Source organism: Desmodus rotundus, chromosome 2, assembly GCF_022682495.2.
Source record: "Desmodus rotundus isolate HL8 chromosome 2, HLdesRot8A.1, whole genome shotgun sequence".
NCBI classification, from domain to species: domain Eukaryota; kingdom Metazoa; phylum Chordata; class Mammalia; order Chiroptera; family Phyllostomidae; genus Desmodus; species Desmodus rotundus.
Genome location: NC_071388.1, coordinates 105,626,533 through 105,647,372, shown reverse-complemented (window position 1 = coordinate 105,647,372; position 20,840 = coordinate 105,626,533). Strand labels below are relative to the sequence as shown.

The window sequence follows — 20,840 nt, the reverse complement described above, 5'->3', positions numbered from 1 at the left end:
CAAATGGGTGAAATTCAGAAATAACACTGAGACTTCACCCTTAAATCAGCTCTCTTACATCTCAGCATATCATGAGTCAGTAGTATTGTTTGATCCATAGGATTAAAGTGGGACACTCTAGACTAGAAGTATGTAGATAAAGTTCCTCTATTCTCAAAGTTCTTACTTATTCCCTGTTAAATTACCAAAAATTAGTAGTAAATACAGTCCTTTGAGAAAAGAATGGTCCCATATTTATATTAATCATATATTAATCTGGTTAAAATAAAAGTAAATGGCTGAAGCCAGCACAAAGTACAGAAATTTGAAAACATATTTAAATAGGAAGAATAGATATTACCAAGCCACTTCTTAAATAATACATTAATATTCACTAAAAAGAATCAAATATACCAATCTCAACTATTTTAGTCATGAGTTCCAGAAACTTCTTACCAATATGTATATGAATTTAAAACAGATAAATTAGTAATCCATACACTCAGATTCGTAACACTGCAGATTCAGTTCTTTGATATGTTCATCAAAGAGAGGACTCTGATCTACAACATTTCTTCCTCTTCTTAACGTCCTGACTCCAGGGTGAAAATTACTCAAAATGAGACTTAAGCTGATCCTGAGTTAGATTTCTCTGATATGATTAAGTCTACTTTGCCATCAGGTTCACAAAATATTGTTCAAAAAAACTTCTATTTACCCAACAGATACTGTGCAATTGCCTGGGGTAAAGCTGTAAGGTAAAATGAGACCTTTTCTCTACACCTTTTAAACTAACTCCACTTCCATTATGGACTTCTTAACCTGATAAATTTTATTTTTAAACCTTCAGTATCAGAATATAAAACTCTTAATTCATTTTCTAGGTATTTTCCATACTGACTTATATATGCCAAACATATGAAGATTTGTTTTTTCCCTGAACATAATTTATAGAAATTCCCTGAATAACAAAAAGAAAATCATTTTGTTATATTCACTTGACAGCTAAAGAGAATTTCAAAAAGAAAATGACTACTGTGCTGCTGTAAGTGTATAAAGATATATGACCATTCCGTTCACTTCACTGGAATGTTGGTGGAAGACATCTGTACAGCAGAGAAAAGTCAGCAGCCAGAGTTAAACACAGCAAGTGCACTGTAATAGGGATAGTTATGGATATTTAAAGGCCCAGGAGTTAGCCACCCCCAAGAATTCAGTGAGTACAGTACATATTTAACAACTCACAATTTACAAGTTATTAAAACTCTACAATATTAAGTTAGTTTGCTAAAGAATTATGAGTCTTCCAATTGTAAACTGATAAATTCCTGAATGCATTTCTTATACTGCATTTCAGTATGATTATTAGTAGAATATTGACCTGGCTGTCCATAAAGTCCTTCTGATTCCCGCATCTCTTCATTCATTCTTGCTAAACGTAACCTAAAATTAAATGAAAGCATTTTTAGATGAAGTCATACAATGTAAATATTCATAAACTAATCAATTACATACGGTAAGCAGGTAAAACATGTACTAATGTAATTTTTTTCTTTTACGAATATTTGCCACTAAAATAAACAGGATTTTATTCTATCAGACCCAACAATCTGAGATACAAAAGTAACTATTTCACTTTATACAATTCTCACGAGAGAAGCAATAAAAGTGCATTTCAACTCTGTTTGAGCAGGATTCCTGCAGCACCTCAGCAGTGTGCTTCCTCCAGACTCCAGAGAATTTCTGGCTTCTATAGCAACCTATCACACTTTAACTGCCAGCTGCTGAAATTACTGCTTCTATAGTATGGAAGCAACAGCCTAGAGGAACTTCACTCTGGTTCACTCTGCGGTGGGGTAGTTCCAGATGTGTGAGCAGTGTGTGTTATCTCTAAATACTGGGAATATATTTTGATATACAAACATAATAATGACCACAGGTGACACAGATTTTCCAAAAAATACCATATTGGTTATACATTCTTTTTGGGGTTATTCTTCCTGGCAGCAGGAAGTCATGAAGCACTGGATTAAGGAGACAAGAATTTCTTTCCATGTATTACTCTCCTGTTCTTCAGGCCACCAAATACTCATTGCTTTCCCAGGCCTCTATCACTCTCTTCCAACATGCTCTCTGTGGCACCTGCACATCTGACCTGGGCTTTTCGTCCTTTCTCACTACCACAAACTCCGTCTATCTCCATTTTCAACCACTTTGTGAATTACTAATGGTGCCATAATTCTTCCTTTAGTAGTCTGACTTTTCAGAGAGAATGTCTATTTTTAAATATTCAGATAATTTGGGAACAGATATCTTTGAGGAAGAGGGGCCATAAGAATTGCCTGGGAAACCTGCAAAACCAAGATTCATTTCTTTATCCTATTCCTATCTTTTCTTTAATAACTTACCTCTCTCTAATTGTAAACCTATATTGATTTAATAGTTCAAAAATTTCCTACCATAGCCTCCACAGTAACAATAACACCTCCAGTGGGGAAAGAAAAGTTGAGTACAGACAAAGTATGCTTTTTTTAAAATCTGGGAGGGGTCAGGGCAGAGTGATATACGGCAAGTCAAGAATTCTCAGTGGGAACTCAGGAGTTCAAGCAGTCACGGGAGTTTCTAAGTGACTGAGATTTAGTAGTGTGCATGGAACTGTGTCTACTCATATAACAGAGAATCAATAATCCCGGGCTTCATTCAGCCCAGAATAGAATGAAAAAGTGACACAACATATGCTTGAAATTTCCTACATAATAATGACATGTAGATGAAATCACATTTCTAGATTACACGTATAACAAATAACTATGATCTAAGATAAAAATCAAAGACCTCAAAAATCATTTTTAAAAAATATATATTTATTGATTATGCTATTACAGTTGTCCCACTTCCCCCCCTTCACTCCACTCCATCCTGCCCACACCCTCCCTCCCACATTCCCCCCCTATAGTTCATGTCCATGGATCATACATATAAGTTCTTTGGCTTCTACATTTCCTACACTATTGTTACTCTCCCCCTGTCTATTTTCCACCTATCATTTATGTTACTTATTCTCTGTACCTTTCCCCGCTCTCTCTCCCTCCCACTCCCCTGTTGATAACCCTCCATGTGAGCTCCATTTCTGTGGTTCTGTTCCTGTTCTAGTTGTTTGCTTAGTTTGCTTTTGTTTTTGTTTTAGGTGTGGTTGTTAATAACTGTGAGTTTGCTGACATTTTTACTGCTCATATTTTTTATCTTCTTTTTCTTAGATAAATCCCTTTCCCATTTCATACAATAAGGGCTTGGTGATGATGAACTTCTTTAACTTGACCTTATCTGAGAAGCACTTTATCTGCCCTTTCATTCTAAATGATAGCTTTGCTGGATACAGGAATCTTGGATGTAGGTCCTGCCTTTCATAACTTCAGATACTTTTTTCCAGCCCCTTCTTGCCTGTAAGATCCCTTTGGAGAAATCAGCTGACAGTCTTATGGGAACTCCTTTGTAGGTAACTGTGTCCTTTTCTCTTGCTGCTTCTAAGATTCTCTCCTTCTGTTTCATCTTGGGGAATGTAATGATGATGTGCCTTGGTGTGTTCCTCCTTGGGTCCAGCTTCTTTGGGACTCTCTGAGCTTCCTGGACTTCCTGGAAATCTATTTCCTTTGCCAGATTAGGGAAGTTCTCCTTCATTATTTGTTCAAATAAGTTTTCAATTTTTTGTTCTTCCTCTTCTCCTTCTGGCACTCCTATAATTTGGAATTTGGAACGTTTCAAGATGTCCTGGAAGTTCCTAAGCCTCTCATTTTTCCAAATTCTTGTTTCTTCATTCTTTTCTGGTTAGATGTTTCTTTCTTCCTTTTGGTCCACACCATTGATTTGAGTCCCAGTTTACTTCCCATCACTATTGGTTCCCTGTACATTTTCCTTTGTTTCTCTTAGCATAGCCTTCATTTTTTCATGTAATTTGCGACCAAATTCAACCAATTCTGTGAGCTTCCTGATTACCAGTGTTTTGAACTGTGCATCTGATAGGTTTGCTATCTCTTCGTTGCTTAGTTGTATTTTTTTCTGGAGCTTTGATCTGTTCTTTCATTTGGGCCTTTTTTTGTCTCAGCGCACCTGTTACATAAAGGGGTGGAGCCTTAGGTGTCCACTAGGGTGGGGTAATTCTGGTCACTGCTGCGCTGTGATGCTGTACGTGGGGGAGGAGCCAAGAGGGAGCAATGGCGCCTGCTCCATTCTCTGCCAGACTTCAGTCATTCCCTCCGCCACCCACAATCAAACTGGGCCCTTCTGGTGCTGATTCCCGAATGGGTGGGCCTGTGCACGCTCTAGGCTCCTGTGGGTCTCTCCAACGACCTCTCCTGTGAGGCTGGGAGTTTCTCCCACTGCTGCCTCAACCCCTTCGGGTGTTTTCAATCACAGGTTTGAGGCTTTATTTCCCCGAGCTGGAGCCCTGGGTTGCACAGTCTGTTTTGCTCCCCTACCGTTCCTCCTGGTTTATCCATGCATGAATGTAGGGCCACAGGGTCTGCCCCCCACCACCTTGTGGGGTCTGCTAGCTGCAGCCTGGCCTGCTCCGTTCCACAATCCACCACCTCACTGGGTCCGCCAGCTGCCGCCTTGCCTTCAGTCCTCTCTTCCCCGGCTGCCCATCTCTGCCCCTCCTACCGGGCTGGATGAATGTTTCTTCTTTATCTCCTTGGTTGTCGGACTTCCATACAGTTCGATTTTCTGTCAGTTCTGGTTGTTTTTTGTTTTTAAATTGTCGTTGTCCTTCTTTCGGCTGTGCAAGGAGGCACAGTATGTTTACCTATGCCTCCATTTGGCCGGAACTCCCACAAAAATCATTCTTTAACAAATCATATTAAATTGTATCCAAACATTAAAAAATAAGTACTTTTATTCTTAAGAGTACTCTTTGAAAGATAAGTACAAACAGTCCCTAAAGTATTACTGCCCAAAAGCAATGCAACTGCAAAAGTTACCAACACCAATGCAGGTGTCCTCTCTACTTATAATCCTCTAATTCTTGAGGTAGCAGAATAATAGCCTGTTATTGCACAAATCCAATCCCCATCCCAATTAAGGGTTAAAGAATCCATTTTAGCAAAATCACTGTTTTTTTGTTCCCACTGGTCATGCAGTATAACAGAAGTGGCTAAGAACATGGGTTTGAGAGCCGGAATTCTTGGTTTCAAATCCCACCCATCTCTACACAGTTTTTCAAATTATCTGTGGCTTGGCTTCCTATGAGACTAATAATAGTGTCATCCTTGTAGGGTTGTTGTGAGAACCAATTAAGTTCATGTATGTAAATAAAGTGCTTAATCCATTTAATGTACTTAGAGAAGTATACTGTATATAGTAAACAACTGGCCAGTTTAAAGTTCATAACTGCCCAGGAAACTCTATACTAGAACTTCATACAAGCAATATATTACATGAGAAATAATCAAGTAAAAGGAAAACACTTACAAGGTCACTATATCGGCATTGGCTGCTTCCACAGCTATACTCAAAGGGTCTTTCCCTTCTTCATCAGTGGCATGTTGATTGGCACCTCGTTTTAGAAATAAACATACCTGCCTGTTTAAGTAAATAGCATTTTTGAGATATTGCCAATAAAAAAGAAGTTAAGAATTACCTTAAAAAATAAAAAGGACTCCCTAACTTAAAGAAATAACATTTTCATTAGCAAATTCTTATTCATTCTACAAATACGTTTTACAAGATATTTATTTATTTATTTATTTATTTATTTTTAGAGAGAGGGGAAAGGAAGGAGAAAGGCAGGGAGAGAAACACTGATGTGTGGTTGCCTCTCAAATGCCCCCATCTGGGGACCTGGCCCGCAACCCAGGCATGTGCCCTGCCTAGGCATCGAACTGGCGACCCCTTGATTTGTAGGCTGGCACTCAATCCACTGAGCCACACCCGCCAGGACCATTCTACAAATATTTATTGAACATTGACTCTGCTAAAATTTACCATAATCAGCATTTTGTAAGTCTAGAGACATTTTCATATTTAACCTGGTACTGTATGGCAAAGTAGGACATATAAATTATGGTCCCTATCCTCAAAGAATATCATTAAAAGATATACACAGATATCTATAAACTTAAGACAAAAATCACTGAAGGTCATTATTTGGGAAAGAAGGAAGACAATAGCTGGGTGGGAAGCAGTCCTCCAACTGTACTCCACAAATACTATAACTTGAAGAAATTGACAAAAATAAAATAAATATGAAAGGAGGAGTAAATGGTATCTATAAAGTAAAATGGGAAGAAGTATGATTGTCTAAGAAGAAACTACAAAGAATTAGTTAAGTACTATATTTAAGTACAGAAGTTTTTATAAAGTTACTGAACTGAATCTCTTTAGTGATAGAGGGAAAGCATAAAAAAGAACAGTTTGCTTGTCAAGGTAATAAGAATTGGATATCCTGAGATGTTTTATTAAAGAATAATCACATATAAGGCAAACATTTTGACTTCATTTGTACCTTCTAATAGAAAGTCTACTTTCAGGGCGTTATTATTCTGTGAGTCTAAATATTGCTCCAGAAGCCACGTCAATAGCACACTAATAATTTATTTTAAAATGTGACTTAGCTATCCTGTGGGAAAACTAAAATGTCCAAAGTTACCAAATTCTCCCAAAATGTGTTATGTACATAATGTATGTCTACATGAATAAATATACACACAGACTGAAAGTTGTCTAGCAAAAATCACCATAATTTGAGTAAGTTTTAAATACTGAAATTGACCTATATATACACGACAAGTGAAGTTCAAACTAGGCTTTGAAACTTTCTTATCCAAAAAGTAACAGCTTTTTTTCCTGAATGAGATTTTTAAAATTTCAAATTCCATCATGACAATGTAAGACACAGGAAAGTATCATTTTACAAACTCCACCTAATGGTCTTCCTGAGAAAAAGTTTGTGATCTAGCAAAACAGTACTTTCATTACCAGAATTCTCTTCCATTAAGAAAAAAAACATTGAGCTCATACAAAGTGATGCTCAGAAATCACTACTAGTGTCTTCTATTTTCTAACTCATCTCTTCAAGCAAAACATTATTTCAAAATAATTTTTCAAGTAAAATCTACTTAAATGTGTAAACATTAGAGCTTACCCTGTGTGCCCTAAGACGGTAGCATGGTGCAGTGGTCCCCGCCCTTGTACATCTCTTTGGTTTACATTAGCACCATTCTGTAGGAGAAACTCGCACGTCACCAAAGAGCCCTTAGAGGAAAGAAGATAACAATGTATGAAAAAGAAACAGTAACACATTTCTATTAAAGACTGTTTACTTTATTCTAATAGCCTTTCTATTTCATTCTCCCCTAAAGAGAAAATACCCCCCATCAAAATGATAAATTACATAATTTCTTTCATTACCAGAATTCTCTTCCATTAAGAAAAAAAAAATTGAGCTCACAACAATCAAAGTGATGCCCAGAAATCTACTAGCTTCTTTGATTTTCCAACCCATCTCTTAAAACAACAAATAATGCTGAAGCCATGTCCCAAATGAATTGTGCTTTTGTATGCTTTAGTACTACTGAAAACCTCAAGGTACAAATCCATACCCCTAATACAGCCTGAATAAGCGGCGTTGCTTTGTTTTCCTCTGAATTAGCCCAGTTCACATCTGCATCATGAGCCAAAGCTTCAGCCATTTTAGGAAGATTTTTTTCATATGAAGCCCTATAAAGCTGGAGTCCTGGATTAAGATGTTTAGAGTCAAGAAACACAGAAGAATCTTGCCTTTCTCCCTCTGAAAACCAAACACAAACACATCATTAAAAATGAACTCTTGGGGAGGAAAGAATGGGAAGTTATTGTTTCATAGGCCCAGGGTTTTAGTATTATAAGATGAAGAATTCTATAGATGGATAGTAGTGATTCACAACAATGTGAATAGACAATGCCACAGAAATATACACTTAAAAACGGTTAAGGTGATACATTTTATGTTATGTGAAACTTACCACAATAAAAAAAATTAACTTTATCTCACAATGTGAAAGTTGTGACATAAGAAACCACTAATTTAACAAAATGAAGTGATGGGAGATTTTCACAAAGATATTTTATTTCCAATACTAATTACTCCCTGAACAGTTAACCTTCTTTTCTTATAAAGCCATCAACTGGTATGCCAGGCCTTTGTGGTCTTGCCAGCATCCAATAGATTGGTTAATTACTCTGTACTAGGGTAAAGTTAGGTATATGCCATTAAGCCTGGACTTAAAGTCTAAGAAGAGTCAGTAAGAATCCTTAAATAACTTTACTACTAGACAACACTTGACTTTATTCCTAGGGTGATTCAATACCATTAAAATTTGCAGTACAAGCAATTCAAATAATTTGAAGAATGCTTACTACCCTGATTATTTTGCAAGAACAAAATCACTAAAATCATGAAGGAGAATATAGGACTAAAGCACAGGGCAGTAAAACAGAGAAAAACCTAATGGGGAGGGAGCTGCAGATCTCATTCTCCTGATAAGATAGGACAGCCACACAAAGAAAAAGATAGAGTAGTAATACTTTTTAATCCAAAATACAAAGAGTAATAATAATTTGTAATCCACGTATAGTTCATGTGGATTAAAAATCATCCTTACTACTGTCAAGGCACTTTTAGCACATATCATGAGGCTTAGAAAAATGTACGGCTAGGAGAGAACTTTTCAAATATGAAAAGAAATTGCTGCCTTTTCATTAAACTGTATTACTCTTTCCTTAGTTCCTTGCAAAAGACTAACCACCTGCTTTAGAAACTAATCAAGACTAGGCACTTAACACATGCATTTTCTAGTAAATAATACCAATTAACACTGAATTTCACCAAAACTCACCAGGCTCATATAAACTATTGGCTGACACTGTGGAGGGTAAAGATTCTCTTCCATCGTCAGAGCTCTGCTGGATTCCACTGTCATTACTTTTGACTGTTTTAAAGAAAAACCAACTAGTGATTTTAGAAAGTCATTAAAAAAACAACCTCCCACAAACAACGAGGTTTGAAAATGAACTGATATGTCTATGTGAACTCAAAGGGTAGTAGAATACATTTAATACAATTTTAATTCTTTTGAGCACTTGGCTTATCAAAAAATGAACCAGTTACAAAGCCTGAAAATAAACTTATTTTCAGACTTGTAATACATCTCATTACCCCATAATATGTAAGGGGTAGTAAAAAGCTTAATTTATTGTATGACTGTAAGTAATGTGTAATTCTGAGACAATGGGTAACATCTAGAGAAATGGCCACACTGCACAATGACCACTGGCACAGACTTGGAATGCTTCACAAGAGTAGTACTTACTACTACGGAGTTTTGAAGAGGTATCAAAGTAGGAGAAGAGTGAATCTAGCTCATCAGGACAGAACAGAGACTCCCGCCTGGCCTCGTCGCTATTTACAGCAACCACTGGGGACATGCATGTTAGCAAAGCACAAAGCAGGCCATAAGAAGGGAAAAGGGCAGGAAAAAAACGTTATTGGGAAAAATTTAGGAAGAAAAAAATAGGAAGGACATTAGGTGCTTAATCAGATATTTAGGGCTTTTATATCATGATAGAGTTATAATTCCCATCTCCCTCTGCACTTTAAGCAGTTTTAGTCCTTAGAATATACACATTACCTAGAAATCTGAATTAGCAAGACCTATTTCAATGTAATAGTTTTAAAGACACAGAGTCCAATTTTTCCTTAGAATATGTAGAAGGAAATAGATGTTTAGCATTTAAAAAATTTCAAATGGTTAATAATTTAGAGATTAAGAAAGCGACATCACCTTATGAAAATATTACATATACAAGTAAGTTGTAATACCTGAACTTTGGGGAGATGCTTTCATTTGGTCACCTGGCCCAAGTTTAGAAATGCTCAGTCTCTTTTCTTCACAACTTTTGGGGACAATCTTTTTTTCCTGCTCAGGAGGTGATGATGACATAGAATATTTATCCACAAATTTCTTCTCCACATATTTTGCTCTGATATATGCCTCTTTCTCCTGTCTGGTAAACATAAAAATATCACGATGTTCTGGTTAGTCTCTGACCATAACTAATACTGAAAAGAAGCCATTATATATTTAACGAATATTTCAAAGAAAGTCAGTAAATGTAATACTAATTAAAACTAAATTTGTGACAGGATAACATTTTCCTTCCAAATACTTAATGAATTATGATTTCATGTTCAAATAAAATACAGATAATAAACTAAAGATTTCACATACTGAATGATCACTATTATAAGACAACTACTTTAAAACGAAATGACATTCCTAACTTAAGGGGGAGAAAAGATGTCATATTTAAAGTTTTGATTTCTTATAGAATCAAAAAATGTCAAGTTTGTTCTATACATTTTCTTACCTATATCATTTAAAAATGCTTAGGTGTTTGGCTAAAATAGGATATTTCAAGGTCTAAAGTAACTCAAACAGCCATGCTTTAGCAAATAAATAATCTGATTTAAGTGATATTGGTTTACAGTGTGATAACTTTAAAATGATATTGCATATATATAAAGATTTAGTCAAATGCAAAATACCAAAAACCAAACAAATTATGTACCTTGAAGGCATCCTTAGACACTTTATTCAATGAGCCTCCATATATAGAAATGCAAGTATAATTTTAAACACAGCAATTAAGTACTCTTTATTACCTTGTCACCTCGTTTTTTTTTAAAAAAATATTTATTTACTTTAGAGAGGGAGAAAGAGAGGGAGAGAAACATCAATGTGCAGTTGCCTCTCATGCATCCCTTGTTGGGTACCTAGCCTACAACCCAGGCATGTGCCCTGACTGGGAATTGAACCAGTGGCCCTTTGGTTCACAGGCCAGCACTCAATCCACTGAGCCACACCAGCCAAGGCTACCTTGTCACCTTTAATTCTTCAAAATCACACAGTATAAAATTATTCATTGTATACAGTAGAAACTTTATCCTTATATATATTAATGAACAGATTTTCTCTTTTTAAAGGCTGGCCACTAACAGAACACTGGTCTACTTTAACTGCCAAGAGCTTTTACATTCATATGAAGAACCTTAGTTTTTAAGATTCTTATCTGGAGACTATAATTGACTGACCAATAAAAAATAATTTCGTAGCCATATTTTAACAGAAAGAGCAATGATCTCTTCTAAATAGTCTGTTTCATTATTATATATCAATTATAGTGAAATAAAATCACAGCTATATTTCTGATTAGGGAAAAAAAAGATAACATATTAAGACAACTGAAATACCCTGACTGGTGTGGCTTAGTTGGTTGGACGTCATCCCACACAGCAAAAGGTCGCCAGTTAGATTACTGGTCAGGGCACACACCGGGGGAATGGGTTCGGTCTCTGGTTGGGTGTGTATGAGAGGCAACCAATCAAAGATTCTCTCTCACACTGATGTTTCTCTCCCCCTTTCTCCCTCCCTCCCTTTGTCTCAAAATAAATAAAACCTTTTTTTTTTTTAAGACAACTGAAATAGTACCTTTGTCCTGGCTGTGGTTTCTTTATTCCCATTTTTTCCACTTTAGCTTCATAAACTCGATTTATAACATCATTCCCCAACTCACACATAAGCTGTTTTGCAGGGAAATAGAAAAAAAAGCCATAAATTCCTAAAAATACTACAAAAGTCATTAAAGCAAGTACACCTAGGTAATTCTTTTAGCATATGTTATAACTGCTCATTCCACAAAGAAGTTTAAAGTTAAAGTAAAATGAAATAAGAGTAGAGAGCAATATCACCATTTGCCATTCTTTACCAAAATACCTCTCCCAGAGGATTACTACTCCTAAAGAAAAGCCTTTGCGTCTCTCATCTCCTGCTAGTTTCTATCCCTCCGCCATGGGTAGCACAATGCTGCATATTATTCACAATGTCTAGTAAATTAAACGAAAAAAGAAGTCTAAGGCCAGATAGGTAAAGTTTTAAACAACTCAGAACTGAACTAAACTATTTTCTCCTTATACTTCATATGTAAGAATTTCAAAATATTTTGTTTAAAACTTTTGGTCATATATTTTTAAAGCATCACACAGTTGTGTTTCCAACAAACTTTCTAAACTGAATCCACTGAGTTCATAATTACATACAAAGTTCATACAGAAATTAGATTCCTACCTCTATTCTCCCACTTTCTTCATCTTTGAATTAGTAATGAATAATAGAATCTATGTAAACTGGGGTCTACCTTAGAAGCCAATTTATCACTTTAATTTAGATGTTTACACAATAATTATACAAAGCAAATTTTTTACTTTACATAACTACCAGTTTATATAGAGTGAAATAAAACAAAAGCACATTAAGAACACAATTTTCAGACAAAATGAAGAGTACACTACAACAGTTAAGCTAAATGGGGGGAATTAAAAGAAGTATATTATTAACCGTGAGTTTTGTAAATCTTATCAGTGATCTAAAATTATTCATGACATTTTCATACATATGAATCCCTACACATGGAAAAAAGATATCTTGGTCTGATGACCACTACCCTGCAAATGTAAATTTGCAAATGGCCTGTGCTAAAATAACCCCATGAAAAAAACATACTATGCCAATCCATTAGGAAGCTTACTATAGCAACATGTGTCATATTTTTATCAATAATTTACATAATTATAAAAGATTAAAATTAATGCACAGAATCTAATATATTTTTTGAGAAAATATAAACATGCAGGAACACTAGTTTCCTTAAAAAGTGAACTGATTTGGAATTATCAGTCCTACATAAACTTAGCAATTTTTAAAATCCAATATAAAAGTAAGAGATTGGTCATAATAGTCTCATATGTGTTCCAAAACAATATAGTTAATATTAGCATTGAGAAACTTATACATTTGGAGGACTCCTGCCCAAGATGGAGGTGTAAGTAGACAGACTTGGCCTCCTTGCACAATCATAAGAAGTATCACAACTAACCTCAAAACAAAAATAATCAGAACTGCTAGAAAACTGAACTGTCTGGAAGTCCAACAACTAAGCTTTAAAGTCGAAATATTTATCCAGATGGGTAGGAAGGGCAGAGACACGGAGTTTGGGTGAAGAGGGCACAGTGTGGTGGCAAGGCAGCAGCAGCTGGCAGAACGGGCGGTCCCACATTCACGTGCGGCATATAAAAACTGAGAAGGACACCTGGGGAGGGAGCCATCCCAGCCCCAGGCCAGACCATGAAGCCCAGGGTTCTAGAGCCAGGAGGATAAAGTGTCATAATCTCTTACTGTAAAAACTAGTGGGGGTTGGAGTGGTGGAAGAAACTGCCAGTCTCTCAGGAGAGTCCATTGAAAGGGTCCCCACAGTCCTAGAATGTACGCAAACCCACCCATTCTAGGAACCACCACTAGGGAATAGCTTAGAGGGACATCGCTTGCATATAGGAAGTAAGTAAAGTGACTGGAACTGGGTGAGGGCTGAGTAAGTGGCATTGTTGCCTCTCGGGCCCCTCCCCCACATACAAAGCCACAAAATGGTGAAGCAGGTTGCCCTACCCTGGCAAGTACCTAAGGCTCCGTGCCTTACAAAGTAAGGGTTGCACCAAGACAGGGACTCAAAACGGCTCTACCTAATACACAGAGACAAACACAGGGAGGCTGCCACATTGAGGAGACAAAGAAATATGGCCAAAAAGAAAGAATAGATCAAAACTCCAGAAAAAGAGCTAAGCAAAACAGATAGCCAACTTATCAGATTCAGAGTATAAAACTGGTGATAAGGATGCTCAGAGAACTCATTGAGTACCGCAATTGCATAAGGGGAGAAATGAAGGCTACACTAAGTCAAATAAAGAAAAATCCACAGGGATAATTGACTTCCACCCAAGATGGAGGCATAGGTAGACACACTGCGCCTCCTCGCACAACCAAGAGAAGGCCAACAACAATTTAAAAACAAAAAACAACCAGAACTGACAGAAAATTGAATTGTATGGAAGCCAAACAATCAAGGAGATAAAGAAGAAACATTCATCCAGACCAGCAGGAGGGGTGGAGACGGGCAGCTACGGTGGAGAGGACTCGCAGCAAGGTGGAGCTGGGAGCTGGTGGATCCAGTGAGGTGGTGTATTGTGGAGCGGGGGGGGGGGGGGGGGGCTGCTGCTGGTTGGTGGGGCAGCAGCTGGTGGACCAGGTGACAGACCACACAACCCAGGGCTCCAGCGTGGGGAAATAAAGCCTCAAACCACTGATTGAAAACACCTGTCGGGGTTGAGGCTGCAGCAGGAGAAACTCCCAGCCTCACAGCAGAGTTTGCTGGAGAGACCCCACAGGGGCCTGGAACATACACAAACCCACCCACATGGGAAGCAGCACCAGAAGGGCCCAATTTGATTGTGGGTAGCCGAGGGAGTGGCTGAAATCCGGGGGAGAGTGGAGCGGGCGCCATTGCTCCCTATCAGACCCCTCCCCCACATAAAGCATCACAATGCAGCCACCAGCATTACCCCACCCCGGGGAAAACCTAAGGCTCTGCCCCTTTACGTAACAGGCACACCAAGACAAAAAAAAATGGCCCAAATGAAAGAATAGATCAAAGCTCCAGAAAAAATACAACTAAGCAACGAAGAGATAGCCAACCTATCAGATGCACAGTTCAAAACACTAGCAATCAGGTTGAATACAGTCACAAACTAGATGAAAAAATGAAGGCTATGCTAAGATAAAAAAAGGAAAATGTACAGGGTACCAATAGTGATGCAAAGGAAACTGGGACTCAAATCAATGGTGTGGACCAGAAGGAAGAAAGAAACATCCAACCAGAAAAGAATGAAGAAACAAGAAGTCAAAAAAAATGAGGAGAGGCTTAGGAACCTCCAGGACATCTTGAAACGTTCCAACATCCGAATTATAGGGGTGCCAGAAGGAGAAGAGGAAGAACAAAAAATTGAAAACTTATTTGAACAAATAATGAAGGAGAACTTCCCTAATCTGCAAAGGTAATAGACTTCCAGGAAGTCCAGGAAGCTCAGAGAGTCCCAAAGAAGCTGGACCCAAGGAGGAACACACCAAGGCACTTCACAATTACATTACCCAAGATGAAAGATAAGGAGAGAATCTTAAAAGCAGCAAGAGAAAAGGACACAGTTACCTACAAAGATGTTCCTATAAGACTGTCAGGTGATTTCTCAAAAGAGACCCTATAGACAAGAAGGGTCTGGAAAGAAGTATTCCAAGTCATGAAAGGCAAGGACCATATCCAAGATATAGGATATAGGTCCTTTGCTCTATCCAGCAAAGCTATCATTTAGAATGGAAGGGCAGATAAAGTGTTTCTCAGATAAGGTTACGTTAAAGAAGTTCATCATCACCAAGCCCTTATTCTATGAAATGTTAAAGGGAGTTACCTAAGAAAAAGAAGATCAAAAATAGCAACAGTAAAAATGACAGCAAACTCACAGTTATTAAACAACCACACCTAAAACAAAAACAAAAGCAAACTAAGCCAACAACTAGAACAGGAACAGAACCACAGAAATGGAGATCACATGGAGGGTTATCAGTGGTGGAGTGGGACAGGGAAAGAGGGGGAAAAGGTAGAGGGAATAAGAACCATAAATGGTAGGTAGAAAATAGACAGGGGGAGGGTAAGAATAGTATAGGAAATGTAGAAGACAAAGAACATATATGTATGATCCATGGACATGAACTATAGGGGGGGAATGTGGGAGAGAGGGGGTGTACAAGTTGGAGTGGAGTGAAGGGGGGGAAATGGGACAACTGTAATTGCATAATAATAAAATATATTAAAAAAAAGAATAGAAAAGAAAAATTCACAGGAAACCAACAGTGAAGACAAGGAAGCCAGGATTCAAATCAACGATTTGTATAGTACGGAAGAAATAAACATTTAACCAGTACAGAATGAAGAAACAAGAATTCAAAAAATAACAAGGAGAGAATAAGAAGACCCTGGGACATGTCTAATAGAGCCAACATAGAATCATAGGGATGCCAGAAGAAGAGGAAGGGCAAGAAATTGAAAACTTATTCAAAAAATTATGAAAGAAAACTTTGGTGAAGGAAAGAGACATACAAGTCCAGGAAGCACAGAGAGTCCCACACAATTTGGACCCAAAGAGGTCCACACCAAGACACATCATAATAAAGATAAAGAGAGAATCTTGAAAGCAGCAAGAAAAAGGGAGACAGTTACCAACAAAGGAGTTCCCATAAGACTGTCAGCTGATTTCTCAAAAGAAACTTTGCAGGCAAGAAGGGACTGGCAAGAAGTATTCAAAGTCATGAAAAGCGAGGATCTACAACCAAGATCACTCTATCCAGCAAAGCTATTGTTTAGAATTGAAGAGCAGATAACTGCTTCCCAGATAAGGTCAAGTTTAAGAAATTCATCATCACCAAGTCCTACCATATGAAATGTTAAAGGGACTTATTTAAGAAAAAGAAGATTAAAACTATGAACAGTAAAATGACAACAAAGTGACAACTATCAACAACTGAATCTAAAAAACGAAAACAAAGCCAAACTAAGCAAACAACTAGAACAGGAACAGAATCACAGAAATGGAGATCATATGGACCGTTATCAGTGGGGAGGAGGAGGGCGAAAATGGGGGAACAGGCACAGGGATTACGAAGCATAACTGATAGGTACAAAATACACAGGGGGAGGTTAGGAAGAATATAGGAAATGGAGAAGCCAAAGAACTTATATGCATGACCCATGGACATGAAACGAGGGGGCAATTGCTGGATGGAAGGGGGAGTACTTGGCAGAGAGGAGAAAAGGTAAAAAAAAGTTGGGACAACTGTAACAGCATAATCAATAAAATATATTTTTAAAAAACGTATACATTTGTAAACCAACTGTCTAAATTCCTGACTATTTATGTAAAAATACGAAACATTTTTAAGCAAATATTTATTTTACCTTTAAAAGTTCAGGCTCCCAGGTGTCTAAAGTTAAAGAACGTACTTTTGAAAAATGAACTCCAAGACTCCTAAGTGGGGAAAAAAGACTTTGTTAATAGTAAACTATCAATCTCTATTTGTTAATTATACAAATTGCTTTCCTCTATGTGACAGTCTCTACTATAGCCCTTAACACGTATATAATTAGAAATGTATCTTCTGATTTCAATGACTGGTGAACCAAAGTCCTCAAAAACTATTTGCAAACCAGAACCGTATCCACTTTAGAAAAGGTAAAAAGATACAGACTGGCAGTCAAATTAGGCGAGTAGAAAAGGCCCTCTATTCAATGGGACATGATAATTTACAATGCATGTTTATCCAAAAGAAGTCTCTCAGCTTGGGCAGGTGTACCCACCGATGAATCCCAGAACACTCGATACACAGGGTGATGCCCAGGTTGATGCTGGCCCACCGTGGGTCTGCCAGGCCACAGTCACAGCAGCTGGCATTGCCAGGGATACACTGGACTCGCTGCAGTGCACTTTCTCCTTTCAATAATTTATCCTTTGACTCATTTCCAGAATCCAAACTTCCTGTGGATGGAGATGATTTCTTATCCAGCTTCTAAAAGGATGAAAAATTGTTTCTGTTTTAAAAAAAGGTTGTAATATCATGTATTCTACATGCTCCAAATGAAAGTTTCTGATCAATAAATTGAAGATCTATTATGGACCTACACCAGGTATTGTTGGAGGCATCGGAAATTTAAGAATGGAAAGATGTAAGTTCCTCCATCAACTGGTCTTGTGGGGAGAAATATATAACCACTGAAAATTGATAGATATATAAATAACTGATACAATGAACATATGCACAAGATATGAGGTCAAACGGAAAGGAGAACATGAATTTAACATGCAAAATGAGAAACAGATGGAATAAACATGAGACTATTAACACTCAAGAATAAAATAAATATTATTTTATACCATGTTTTTCTAAGGTATTCAATTAATTGCAAGCAAGTTATTTCAACTTATTTGGTGAATAGCTGGAAATGGCACAGCCTTTTACTAAAGAATAGATTGATTACATAATTATAATTACAGAGTGAATCAACAATAGAATACTCAATATCTTAAAATGCCACAGGTTATTGGGAAAAGCAAAAGGCATAAGCAAAAATCTATTTTTTTTAAGTTAATGGCAAAGTCTATACCAATTATAATTAAAGATGTAGTTTGGGGATCCTAAGCAATTAAAGATATGGTTTAAAAATTATTTGGATTTAAAAACATTTCAACAAGCCAGTATTTTAGTATAGAATAATTAGAAATATAATTTGGCCCTTGCCTTGACCTTTCTGAAAGCCTAATTCAATAGCATTAGGTGAGCCAAGCAAAAAACAAAGGGGTGGGGATATGGAATTCCAGAGAGAATTGGGCTGGATGAGGAGCATATCTTCGAATGAGAGTGATGCCATGCAGTTTGTTGGATCCCAAGCTGGATAAGGAGGGTATCTGCATAGGGCAGCAGCCCAGCAAGGGAAGTAAGAGACTGAGGAGGGAGAGGCGTGTGGAGTAGGAGTGCCACCCTGTGAGGTGTCATAGCCAGAGTGGGGTGAGGGGACATGTGGCAGCAGAGAAAGGACATTGGTTAAATACAAGAGGAAATGATCATATAAACAAACCTGTTAAAATTAATGGGAGCCAGATTTCTCACTGAGAAAGAAGTTACTCATAAGAAAAGCAGAGAATTAGAATAAACTCTATTGTATCATATTAGAACTGGAGATACCAATAGGCACACTAATGGTTTTCAATATAAATAGATGTATAAAGAAATATAGATGTAAATGTATGTATGTGTGCATCATATATACATATTCCTTTATCTTAGTTTCTAAAAACCATTCCCCACCCAAAGGAACTAGGGCTCTTTGAAGAAACTGCTGATTTAAGAACTGGTGCAGAGAAAGTACAAAATGAACCTGAAATATCTCATCATGCTAGAAAGTAAGGAAGAACTCAAAGACTGAAGGGCCCATGTAAAAAGGACACAGAAGCCAGGGCTCTATTGGCCAAACTTGGGTCAATCTGAGCAACAAAACAAATAACAGTAATGGATTTTAACACACTGAATAAAATAGGGGTCTATACTGACATAATAAAACAAATAAAGCTTGATAAGGAACAGAATATTTATGTCGTCTGAAAGCCCCTCCCCCACAAAATACTTACTACCTATAAAGGAACCTTGCAGTAAAGAAGTCTAGCAGACACCACCTTAATCATGTGATCCAAGTTAATATCATCAATAACGGGAGAAATCAAAATCAAATGCCACCTGAGAGGGTACAGTGAGAAGAAGAGAGAGACATTTATATAATATTCCTGCCAAAGATGCATAGCCTTGTGAGTAAACATCAGACAAACCCATACTGAGGGACATTCTATAATCACTAGTCTATAATCTTAAAAACTGTCAAGGGCAAGAAGGTCAAAGTAAGACTAAGGGACTATTCCTGACTAACAGAAAGTGGAAAGTCATGACAACTAATGCTACCTGTGTTTCTGGACTGGATCTTCTGCCATAAAGAACACTGCTGGGATAACTGTTAAAACTTAATGATATTTGGGAATCAAATGGCTCTAATGTATCAATGCTCACTCCTTGATTTTGATGGCTATACCACAATTATATAGGAGAATGTCCTAGGCTGTGGGAAGTATTGATACTAAAGAAATTGGGCAAGATGGCAGAGGAATGAGTGGAAGTTATACAAACCTCCTCCCCGGACCAATGTGGAATTACAACTAAATTGTGGAGAAATCACCGGGAACAAACAACTGAAAAATAGTGAGAGAAAAGCCTTATAACCTCAGACAGACAGAAGAATCAGCTTCAGCACAATCTGACTGGTAAGTAGTGTGGTGGAGACTTGAGAAGGCTGGCTGGGTGCCCACACTTGGCAGCACCGCAGGGATAATTAAGTGGCTGGTTGAATCCCCCTGAGAAGAATGGGGTCTAAATCCTAAGCTGGGATCCCCAGCCTAGACCACCAAAGCCCCAAAAGTACACAGACAACAACCGGCGTCAAAAAATGGCAGAACCGTTCTCTGCCAGAGATGGACGGCTGGAGACACAGAGCCTTTTAAAGGGCCAACACAGAAATTTTCATTAGCAGCCACTTACCCAGGGTTCCAGCAAAGACGGGAGCAGAGTTGGCTAGAGATGCCTGAGGAGTGACTGGAGACAGAGGCTTTGGGAAGAGAGCTGAGAGAGTAGTAGCTGCAGGGACCCCAGTGCTGAGTCATCACCCCTATAGCAGCAGCCATCCTGCTCAGGCAGACCAATCCCCTCTGAGCAGCAGCAGCCTGAGGGGAAGCAATAGCCCCAACCCCAGGAGGGATTCTGCCCTGCCCCATGGGGCTTAAGCCTGACTGCTGAGTGCCTAGATTAACAACTGAAGGAGTCAGCCATAGACAGTAGATCCCTGGAAATCTGGAATAGGCTGCCTAAATTCAGATGGGGTCAACATCTGACATCACCAGAAGCGTATCCAGAAAGAAACAACAGTGGTAAATACTGGAGATACCAAGACGAAAATCACTGTGGTCTTTTCCATGATTTGTGATATTTTTTTTCCTACATAGCTTTTTAACATTCATTTCTTGTCCATCAAGTTTGTACATATTAAGTCACTAGATTTTATACTATAGTGTATTTCAATTCACATATTTTGCCCCTCCCTCCTTTTACCCTATTTTACCTTCTTCTTTCCTCTCATTATTTTCATTTTAAATTGTTTTCTCTCTTGCTACAACTTGTTTCCATTCTGCACTCCTACTATTTCTCCCCTGTCCAGCCTCATAAAACCAATTTTCTTGTCAATGGTCACCTCACATCCTTTTTCCCTGCTCTTAAAATACCCATGTTCTCTCTCCACCT

The 20,840-nt window shown here is 37.8% G+C and overlaps 1 protein-coding gene across 5 annotated transcripts in view; it reads right to left on the bottom strand.

The window, feature by feature from the left end:
- The window catches only part of ACAP2 (ArfGAP with coiled-coil, ankyrin repeat and PH domains 2), a 139,601-nt gene that overhangs the window by 8,836 nt on the left and 109,925 nt on the right, over positions 1 to 20,840 (bottom strand). For 4 of the 5 annotated variants that reach the window (XM_053918505.1, XM_053918506.1, XM_053918509.1 and 1 more), the window contains 9 exons: positions 17,305 to 17,513; positions 16,906 to 16,975; positions 11,502 to 11,593; positions 9,833 to 10,017; positions 8,850 to 8,942; positions 7,575 to 7,762; positions 7,118 to 7,227; positions 5,446 to 5,556; positions 1,361 to 1,422 (listed from right to left, as the gene is read on the bottom strand). In XM_053918505.1, the coding sequence (XP_053774480.1) occupies positions 1,361 to 1,422; positions 5,446 to 5,556; positions 7,118 to 7,227; positions 7,575 to 7,762; positions 8,850 to 8,942; positions 9,833 to 10,017; positions 11,502 to 11,593; positions 16,906 to 16,975; positions 17,305 to 17,513 (1,120 nt within the window). The remainder of the gene's footprint in view (positions 1 to 1,360; positions 1,423 to 5,445; positions 5,557 to 7,117; positions 7,228 to 7,574; positions 7,763 to 8,849; positions 8,943 to 9,832; positions 10,018 to 11,501; positions 11,594 to 16,905; positions 16,976 to 17,304; positions 17,514 to 20,840) is intronic. The other variant, XM_053918507.1, reaches the window with a different exon arrangement.